Below are 10885 nucleotides of genomic sequence, written 5' to 3'. Positions count from 1 at the left end.
CATCAGTCAGGGGGCTGATGTCAGGGCAGCTTATATGATTGGTCAGACCCCAGCGAGTCAACCTTGACGCGCGCTACCGTTGGCTATCGTGTAGCGCGCCGCGGAGCCATCACAAGAGGGATAAATGATGTCTCTGCATACTGCCGGGTCCACAGGTGAGGCATCATTTAGCCCGGCCAGCCTTCGATGATGGCCTGACCCCGCTGACACGCTGCTGTGTGAAGTCATTCTCGCATTACTTAGCGGGGAGTGGGCGGGTGAAAGCCTACCGTCAGAGACCTGCCGGGAAGAAGGTTGAGCGAACAAAAGGAAATGAGTGTTCTGATTTTTTGTGTTTGTTTTCGTGTCTCAGGGAAACAATGTTCTATTCAGACGCAGGTGTCCCTTTAACGTTTTTTCAGAATTTCTTAGTTTTATTTTGGGCAACAACACATTAACCTCGTCAAAGCACACAGAATCGTCTCAGGAAGATAAAATACTCTTATAAACATAAATATACATGGGTGGATTCTATTGTACTGTGGTATTGACTTTAGCTAGCGGAGCAAACTGTGGAAGCACATTCATGGCAACACCGGGGCTGGGAGACGCCAACGGCTCTTTCTCCTTTCTCCCTTCCTCCCCCTCTCTCTCCCTCCATCTCCCTCTCCCCCTCTCTCTCTCTCTCCCCCTCCCCCTCTCTCCCCCTCTCTCTCTCTCTCCCTCTCTCTCCCCCTGCCTATCCCTCCCTCCTTCCCCCTCCCACCCTCTCCCTCTCCCCTCTCTCTCTCCCCCTCCCTCCCTCCCTCCCTCCCTCTCCCTCCCCCCTCTCTCTCCCCCTGCCTCTCCCTCCTTCCCTCCCTCCCTCCCTCTCTCTCTCTCTGACTCCATGCACCCTAATGCCCTCCATTAGAGCCCCCCCCACCCAGAACTCCTTCGTAGGGGGCAGACCCAGCGGCAGCCAGAGACTCGTCGTCATGACGATGACCTCATCGCGGCGGGCAGGAGTGAGGGGTCAAAGGTCGTCCGACTCGGGGATCAGCATGGGCTGCAGGGAGACCTTGGGGAGGGTGGGGGGCGGGCCCACCGGCACCCAGCCCGCGGCGTGCCGGTTGAAGGTGGGCCGGCACGGCCTGGCCGCCGCCGCCGCCGCCGCCGCGCTGAGGTCCGGGAGGTCGGGGAGGGGCTCCTGGTCGGCCGTGGGGATGGAGCGGGGGGGGCCCCCGAATCCTCTGAACGGGGTGGCCACCCTAAGGGAGTCACGCAAGGGGGGGAGGGAGGGAGGGAGGGAGGGTGAGGGGGAGGAGGGAGGGAGAGAGGGCGAAAGGGAGGGAAGGAAGAGGGAGGGAGGGAGGGAGGGAGGGAGGGAGGGAGGGAGAGAGAAAGGGAGGGAGAGAGGGAGGGAGAAAGGGAGGGAGGAGAGAGGGAGGGGGGAGGGAGAAAGGGAGGGAGAGAGGGAGGAGCAAAGTAAAAAGGAAGGAAAGGAGGGAGAGAAGGAGGAGGGAGGGAGGGAGGGAGGAAAGGAGGTAGAGAACGTGGGAGGGAGAGAGGTAGGAGGGAGGGAGTGGGATGTAAGTAAAGAGGCAAGGAAGGAAGGAAGGAATCAGAGAAGGAATGAAGTGAGGTTCGAAGGAAAGAACGAAAACAAAACAAAAAAAACGAAAACAAAGGGGTCAGGAAGGATGGAAGGGTTCTTAACCTCTGCGTCCATTTAATTAAGATGCGAGGCACAGGACTCGGCCGTGTGGGGATGGCATGTGCCGAGACACAACACAGCGTCAGTGACGGGCGTGTTCGTGGCGTGTAGTGACTCACACCAAGGTCAGTAATTGCGATGCCCACTCAGCAGTTTATAGAAGAAGGGAAAGCATGCGCCTGCAGTAAATTCAACGTACCAACGTACGCACAAAAAAAGTAACAATAATTCAGCAGGGCCGGTCTGCCACTTGAGGGTACAGTGTATGCGTTTCCTTTCACAGTGATGAAACACAGTCTGTCAAAATAGGGTTAAGGTCACGCGTGGTGGATCAGATTGTGTGCGATACAAGATTGATGACCGTGCATGGTATTATCATCCCTGTGTTTGTGTCAGAGTGTATTTGTGTGTGTGTCTTTGTTTGTGAGTATCTGTGTGTCTGTGCTCGAACGTGCATGTGTGTGTCTGTCCTTGTGCATGTGTTTGTGCACGTGTGCAACCGAGGCATGTGTGTGTGTGTGTGTGTGTGTGTGTGTGTGTGTGTGTGTGTGTGTACGCTCAAGTGTGCATTTATGTGTGGATGTGTGTGCATGTGTGTGTTTGTGAGTGTGTGTATTCATGTGTGTGCCTGCGTGTGTTTGCATGTGTGAGCGTGTATGTGTCTTTGTTTCTGCGTATGTGTGCATGTGTGAGCGTGTGTATCTCTCCGTGTGTGTGTGTGAGATTACTACGCTGCTTCCTTCACCATGATGAATGGCCCTACCTGTTAAAGCTCTTGTAGCCTGGGAGAGGCTGGGCCACGGGCTCCGGCAGCGCGGCCAACAGCGTCTCTGCCAGGGCGGGGTCGCTGGTGAGGGCCTGCTCCCACGGGGAGTGGTAGGACTTGGGCACCGACGTGATGTTGAACTTCTCCGCCGGGACGTCCTTCAGGGGACCTCCGTACCCTGGGTGGAGAACGGGGAACACCGGGTCAGACAGGGGCCGGGACGGGAGTGTCTCGCCGGAATGACGGACAGACGGGGACATCGGAATCATTTTGTATACGTTGCACTCTGGTGTGTTTATCATCCTAGGAGGCTAAAGTGATCAGCTTTTTGCAGACAAAGAAATCATTAGTTTGTAGTCAGTAGTTCGTTTTTGATGCATAAAGAAATGTTGGGTAAAGCCGTTCTTGAATAACAAATTCATATTTGATAATGATATATACTTTATACACAAAATAAGTCAACGTTTGTATCTGTCTGTGTGTGCGTGTGTCTGTGTAAGTGAGCATGCCTGAATGTTTGTCGGTGTGCATGTGTTCGCTTGTGTGCCTCCGTGATTCCGCATGCGTGGACGAGCCGGCCTGCGCTAGTATGCTTGGGTGTGTGTGTGCGTGCGTGCGAGTGTGTACACGGCTGGCCTCTCCCTCCCCCCTCCCCCCTCCCCCCTCCCCTCTCTAACAGTACACTCGCGCAGGGTTCCCAGGTGTTATGTAACGCGCGCCGAGCGTCACGTCCTCTCCCTGTGAACAATCAGCCTTCCTGAGTGCGCGCTTGGCGGAAACCGCCGCGTCCAAACACTGAAACACTTTGTGAAAGCCCTCAGAAACTCTCTTTTAAGGGGGGGGACATTTTGGTTTGATGTCGACCGACAGGAAGGGGGCACTCATCTCAGAGTACCTTATACGAACACGCAATGACGAGAGGAAGAAGACAAATTATGATTTGTTTTTGTTTTAGGAATAGGGTTTAAAAAAAGCCCCACGTTTTAAAGGGACGATTTGTTCTGTCGTATCATGTGCAAACATGTAGGAGTGGTACGAGTCTGACGGGTATATACCTCTCTCTCTCATACACTCACATACAAACACGCACGCACGCACGCACGCACGCACGCACGCACACACACACACACACACACACACACACACACACACACACACACACACACACACACACACACACACACACACACACACACACACGCACGCCCTCACACACACACACGCACGCCCTCACACACACCCTCACACCCACATACACATACACACCCTCACCCATACAAACACCCACACATCCTCACACCCACACACACATACACATGTCACAGATCTACGGTTCCCATCCCTGGGGTGCTCTGTCTATACCGACTCTATGATTCATCTTTTTCGTATGCAATCAACGACACCTTCATGACCGAGCTATTCCAGGAGCTTTTTCCGATGAGATACCCAGTACGTGCAGTCTTCAGTTCTGCTGCCACTGCCTGGGACTACTATGTGGGACAGCTATGTTCTAGGAAGATGGGGGGGGGTTGGGCTTGTGTGTCATCGTAGGCTCCAGGAATAACCAGCAGTCATCATCAATCCATTAGCTCACTCTTGTTAAATCACAGTGTTTAGGGTTAGGGGGGCGAAGGACTTAATAGGCCGCCGTAACGGAAGGAGGTGAGTTCTCGACCCATCCTGAGAGCTTCAGCGGCAGAGGAAAGGGGAAATGCCTCATGCACTTCCTGTGTGTGGCCAGGGGTAATTATGTAATTATAGTAAGAGATGGGGTGAGGCAACATCAAAGTAATCAACTTGTAACGGGGTTTGTGTGCGTAAATGACAGTGTGCGTGTGTGTGTGTGTGTGTGTGGGTGAGTGTATGTGCGTGTGTGTGTGTGTGTGTGTTTCTGTGTGCATGTGCGTGCGTGTGTGTGCGTGCGTGCGTGCGTGCGTGCATGTGTGTGAATGTGTGTGTGAGGGGGAATTCTTGCGTGCGTGCATTATCCAAACACACAAGAAGCCATGTGTGGTTTGGAGCAAGGGGTAAACAGACAGGCAAACACTATCCCACGTAATCAAAACAAGGTCAAAGCTACACAAACCCATGAATCCTAATCCAAACACTGGAGTCCACCGTAAATACTGCGCTGTAATTGCTGCACCACACACCTCCAGCCCAACAGCTCTCAGCTGACCGCAGTCATGGAGTCACAACCCCTAAAGGTCATTTTAGAACCATTATATCTGTAGCACGATGGTCAATTCTGACCACTATGCAGTGGCACGCGTGTGTGTCTGTGTGTGTGTGTGTGCGTGCGTGTGCGTGTATGTGTGTTGTATTGTGTGTGACCACTGTGACTAAGGTTCTGACACACGCGGGGATAAAGTGTGACCACGCCAGATGGCTTTCACACAAAATGAATGCAATTGTCAGAAATGGACCAAAATAAAACATGACATTTTTTCCGGAGAGCAGAGAAGCACACAGGAAGTCAAGCAGATAAGAGCCACGATGCTGACTAACTCGCTTGTTTTTCAACCATCCCATGATCATGAATTTGATGATTTACGACCCTTGTGTGTGTTGGGTTTGAAATAGCCTTTAGGGAATGAAGGGTGTTCATCTATTAGGCAGCACTATCCTCTGCTTGTTTTCCCCATTTATCCACCCCGCTGAAAGATGCATGGGGAAGGTTTGACCTTTACATGCTGTGCTGGAGAATTGATGACGTGAACGATGAAGTAGTCAAGCCTGTGGCATGTAGAAATGTCAATAGACTAGGATGCACACAGAGGGAGCCATTAGCACAACAATTACGACAACAGGGGGAATGTGTTTGTTTAAGAAAAGACGAGGTTGGCGTGGACGTTGATGGACTGCTTAAGAGTGAAAAGAGGGTTTGGGATTTCATTCTCCTGTAATGCTTGCCTGCGATGTATTGTGTTTAGTCCAACCTACCTGGTGCAATGCTCTCTGGGTTGGGTTCTGCTGTTTCAGGTCCTGTCTCAGGGGCCGGGTCAGAGCTGCCGTTCTGACCCTCCGTTGTGTCGCCGTTCTGACTTTCAAGGACGATTCCGTCCTTTAAGCGTGAGGAGAAAGGAGACAAGGCGGTTTGTTGGTGCATTAAAAGGCCTTCTTATGCTGTTTGGGTGCAACTTGAAACCTAAAACAATATTTGATTTGATATAATTTACACATGTTAAAGATGTGTAGACCTTTATTACATCATATGATGTATGAAATATAATACAATATATGTCATAAATATATGTAATATATGAAACTATAGTAAATTGTATCGTGATTTTTGCAATTTTAAACCAATTACATTGACCCAAAGAAGATGAATGTGATTAGGGACCCAAAGGAATGTAATCTATACATCGATGAAGCTCATGTTTCGAACAAAGGCAAAAATATTACATTTTCATCGTGAACATGGTGAATCCACTGTATCCCAAGTAAACAGTTAAACTAGTCTTCAGTGTCTTTAACCACATAAGGGCGCTAAGTCTGAACAAGGGTTGCCTTGCGGTACACCAAACAAGAGGGGAACGTGTCAATACATCGCCTATTACTTTGCAAGAGGGACGGAGGGGGCGGTGGTTTCATTTGAGTGAACGTCTCAGCGTATGGATTGCCTGACATGCTAAGGGTTTTCCGGAGGAGAAACAGGGACATCTTGGCAGGCTGCCCGTCTCAAGACAAAAGGACAGCCAATTAAAGGCTCCTCTGACCGCAGGTGCAGTGCTTCCCCTCCTCTCGGCTGTCCATGTTATTATGATCCTTTATTACCGGCCTCCCCTTCCACTCTGCTGTTCCCATGAGAAAACCCTACAATAGGTCGGTGGAAGCATTAGAAGTGCTTATTGTTGCGGACTGAGTACATGGGGTTCTGCAATGTCAAATAAATGCTGAATGTCAATATAAAGACATTTATGAAAACGAATCAAATATGGGAAGGAATCGCCTCATTCATTCTAGAACAAAATGTACATTTGAGACCTTGCACATAAAACAATAATTATTGTGTTAATGTTAATGAAATGGTTATCGTGCCCTGACTGTGTGCTCTGCATCACATGTGTCTGGGAGGGCTTCTCATGCGCAGGAGCTCACTCCCAGGCTCACACTCACCAGGGGGGCGGCGGGCGGGTTCTGGATGCTCTCGTACGTGTACTTCTCCGAGCGCTTCTGGCGCATCTTGAAGAGTCGGGAGCCGCGGTTGGAGGCCACGGACAGCTCGTCTAGCATGATGTCCTTAGGAACGCACATCTTCTTCCCCAGGTCGATCTCCACGTCTGGAGGCAGAGACGAACGCCCCCGTCACTTCTCTGGGTCATAGAGCAGCCATCTTTTATCAAAGCGATTCACAGCGAATGTATTGAGGTACGGGGGGGGGGGGGGGGGGGTGAGGGGGGTTTGGGTAGTGTTACGTATTTTAAGCACATAAGCTGCCCCCACATAGCCACTAGGAAGCAGGATCAAACACACAAGCTGCATTACCCTCACATAGCCACTAGGAAGCAGGATCGAACACATAAGCTGCAATAACTACTCCAGCCACAGATGGCCGCACCTTTAGACAGGTGAGGAGGGCGGAGCCATTACGTCACACCGGCCACGCCCACTCCACATAGGCCACGCCCACTTGATAGAAGCCAGGACGGAGTTCAGATTGAGGCCAGAATCAATAGGAGCCCGGCCAAGAGCCATGGGCCTTTGCCCGTGGCTCGAAGTAGTGACCGATATTGTATCTAACACGCGTTAGATACAATTCCCTCCCTTTTGCTTCATAGTTACCACACCGAAATAAGCCTACTTTAACAAATAAAGTGAGTTAAAAGCGAACAAGGATTGGACTACTTTCTTCAAGAAAAAACCCAACAGTAGCTTAGCTCAAGTCCGCGGACATTGGGGGATCAAACCCAGTACCTTTCGGCCTCTGGCTCAAAAACCCAGGAGCCTATGGTGGTTCTAGACCGTTCGGTCTAGGGAGGCCCGGCGGGGGTCAGTTGTTCCTTCCGAGCGGCCGTAAGGACTCGTTAAGCGCTATTCAACGCTGGTGGTTGTTTGACCGGTGCTTTTTAGACACACTTTTAAGACACACTAGGCTCACACACTTGAGTATTTCTAACCAACGTAGCACTATAAGCATGTCTGTGCATAATCATTTGAGGAATAATATTATTTGCACTCCTTTAAGGGCGATATATTGATGCACTTCTTATGACAAATGTACTTATTGTAAGTCGCTTTGGATAAAAGCGTCTGCTAAATGCCCTAAATGTAAATGTAAATGTAAAGGGGGCCACAGGGGGGGGGGGGGGGGGGCTTTTTCTTAAGGGGACACTTGCAGCCAGCCCCCCCTCACAACCGCGAGTGCCTACAGCTCTTCCCCCGCCAGCTCCCTGCATACACACATATTTCCCTGAGCCAATGAATTGAAACGTCCAAAAACAATCGATCCCCACTTTGAGATCGGATCAACCTTTCTCCCCCTCATCATCCATCACCCATCGCAGCAGCACGCTCCCCCGATCCCCGCATTGATGACACGATGATCAAACTAGACGATAATCCGACGCCTTCCGCTCAATAAAATCTGGAGCTTGTTTAGCGGTTCGGTCTCGCTAACACCCTGCGGATCATGTGGATGGCGTGGATCCTCATTCAAGTGGGTGCCACCCTATTGGCCAAAATATCTCTCAGCTGTTTGAAGCCCTCAGACTCTCCCCAGGCCCAATGAGTCACTGACACAGTTGTCCGCACCCCCCCCCCCCCACCCCTGGACAGCCTGTTCAAAGGACAACGACAAAGCGATTGGTTACTTTTGCGGCAATAAAATGTTTCATTCGCTTATTTTTAGCAGGCCCGCGTTAGACGAGGCGGGGTTGGCCGGCGAGTTGTGGCCTGGCAAGTTGATACCTCGTGAGTGTGTGTGTAAGAGTGTGTGTGTGTGTGAGTGTGTGTGTGTGTGTGTGTGCGAGTAAAGGGAGCGAGTGTACGTGTGTGTGCATACAAGTGAGAGTGTGTTTATGTGTGCATGGCAGAGTGGGAGCAAAAGTGTGTGTGTGTGTGTGTGTGTGTGTGTGTGTGCGTGTGTGTGTGCGTGTGCAAAGAATTGATATCCTTGTGTGTTCACCGCTTTTTAATGAGCTCCATTTGAGCTGAGGAGTAACTGTACAATTGCTAGTAAGCTTAAACACGGGTATCAGATCCAGTTTATTTATATGACCCCCCCACATCCCCTCTTCCACTTTACAGTCTCACAAGATGACGTCTAACACAGGAGAAGGAGCCCACATATCTTGACCCTTCACCCCTCTCCCTGTGAAGTTTGTCGTTTTGTATCTGACTTGCATGAGTTCACAAGTGAGTGATTCTCCTACGCTTTTGAAGCACGCTCAAAGTAAAAAAGAGGTCAAAACGCCCAAAGGAGGAAGAGAACTATGGAAGAAGATTAAGCCAGAACTTCAGAGAATGAGGGGAACGAGAGAGAGAGAGAGAGAGAGAGAGAGAGAGAGAGAGAGAGAGGCAGGCAGAGGGTCAGCGTGGGGGTCGTAGCAGCGTGAATGCAGCGTGTGGCGTTGGCCGTACCTTCCCCCCCGTAGATCTCCCTGCTGATGGCCGCCGCCTGCATCTTCCTCTCGTTGGTCGTCATGGACGAGAACTGCGACATGGGGTCCCCCTGGAGGGGTGAGGACGGGCGGGAGGGGTGAGGAGGGGTGAGGAGGGGACGGAGAGGGGACAGGGGAAGGCAGTCGGAGAGCAGACAGCGACACACACCCCACACCGTCAGGAGGGGGGGGGCACGCCGGTGACAGGGGAGCGTGGGAAGGGGGGGGGGGGGGGGGTCGATTCAACATCACCGAGCCTTCGGGGTCACCGGGTACGTTAACACGGACAGCAGGCAAGGCCGGGACGACCCGTTAGAGAGAGAAGGGGGGAAATAGGGCAAAGTTAGCACTTCCGCTTGGAATAACCTTGGGGGTTCTTTCGGGAGGGGGGCAGCCAGCCGTGTCAGGGTAACGGGGAGGGGGGGGATCAATAAACCTTGGAATGCACCCACGTGTGCTGAACAGGACACAGCCGGAGGATCATGGGGACGACGGTGACGACGCGGCGAGCGGGCCGGACGGGAGACGGAGTAGGCTAGGAGGTGGTGCATGCCAAGCAGGTGGGAGGGAGGGGGGGGGGGGGGGGTGATGAATTGTACATCGTGGCCACGGTGGTCCTTAGTAGCTATAGTAGGCCCACGCACAGGATTTTCCCCTTCACCTTTCCCTCACCACACCATCTGGAGTATATAAAGCAGCTCTATATTTAGCTAGAATGTCCAGTGTATAAATGAATCCTGCCTATGGGGGAGTACAATTAGATCTCTGGAGTCTATATCGTTTAATGTTAATCGTCAATAACTTTACATCATTATTTATCGTGACCCTTGAAGTTAGGCCTTCTTATGCTGTTTGCGCTCAACTTGAAACCCGCAACAATATTTAAATATCCTGAATTTCTGATCAGTAATCAATAAAGTTTCATCTCATCATATGTCATTCAAGGCTCAATACCGATTGATAAATTGTCAACTGTCAATAATAAACCACACATGCCGATTTTCATCGGAAAATCACGAAAGACGGGTAACATCGTAAATCATACAAGCATAAAGTTGTTGGGCGAAGGTGAGGCCACAACTCCTCGAGGACAGCCATGCTCGGTTAGGATTTGTTAGGAAAAGTTCTCAGGCAAATAAACTTTGAAGTAGTCTCTCCTTACCTGGAAGTCTGCTGTGTGTGTGTGTGTGTGTGTGTGTGTGTCGGTGAAGTGGTAGTGGTGTTGGTGGAGGTCGTGGTCGTCTCTCCAGCACGAGGTCGTCAAGGGAGACTCACCGACCGACGGGTGAGAAAGGGGGAGTGGCGACCCCTCACGTCATCGTGCGTGCTGTGGAACCCGAGAGGTGGCGTGCCAATGTCTGGCTGGTAGGTGGGTGGAGGAACTGGGTGGTGGGGGTGGACATGGAGGTGGTATGTGTGTGTGTGGGGGGGTGGGGGGTGGAGGTCAGCACCCAGCCAGCGACTCCAACCGAGTTAGTGACTGAATAAGTGGGTGGGTGCGGTGTCAGTGGGTCTGTTGTCATCGGTATTTAGTTCAGACGAGCAGAAGCGACTAAATTTAGAGTGCCGTCACCACTCTGCCTTCAATCTTACACTCAGTTGTCCTGACTCTCCCTCTCTCTCTGTCTGTCTCTGTCCTTCACCCTCTCTCTTACCCTCTCTATCTCCATCTTTCTCTCTTCCTCACTTTGTCTCTCTCTCCCCCTCCCTGTCTTTGACAACCTCTCTTTTACTCCCTCTCTCTGTCATTCTGTTTCTCTCTCTCTCTCTCTCTCTCTCTCTCTCTCTCTCTGTCTTTCTCTCTCGTCCCTCTCTCTCTCTGTCCCTCTCTTTGTGTGT

The 10885-nt window shown here is 51.4% G+C and overlaps 1 protein-coding gene across 1 annotated transcript; it reads right to left on the bottom strand.

The window, feature by feature from the left end:
• Window positions 1–821: 821 nt before the first annotated feature.
• On the bottom strand, window positions 822–10370 carry LOC132475470 (myozenin-2-like). The gene is made up of 6 exons (XM_060076626.1): window positions 10209–10370; window positions 9027–9117; window positions 6564–6727; window positions 5385–5505; window positions 2439–2619; window positions 822–1229 (listed from the first exon to the last, which is right to left on the bottom strand). Exons 2-6 carry the CDS (start codon window positions 9106–9108, stop codon window positions 995–997), a joined length of 783 nt encoding a protein of 260 aa, XP_059932609.1. The 5' UTR covers window positions 9109–9117; window positions 10209–10370; the 3' UTR covers window positions 822–994.
• Window positions 10371–10885: the final 515 nt, after the last annotated feature.

The sequence above is a fragment of the Gadus macrocephalus genome, chromosome 17 (genome assembly GCF_031168955.1).
Source record: "Gadus macrocephalus chromosome 17, ASM3116895v1".
In the NCBI taxonomy this organism is placed as follows: Eukaryota; Metazoa; Chordata; class Actinopteri; order Gadiformes; family Gadidae; genus Gadus; species Gadus macrocephalus.
This window is presented reverse-complemented; position numbering and strand designations above follow the sequence as displayed.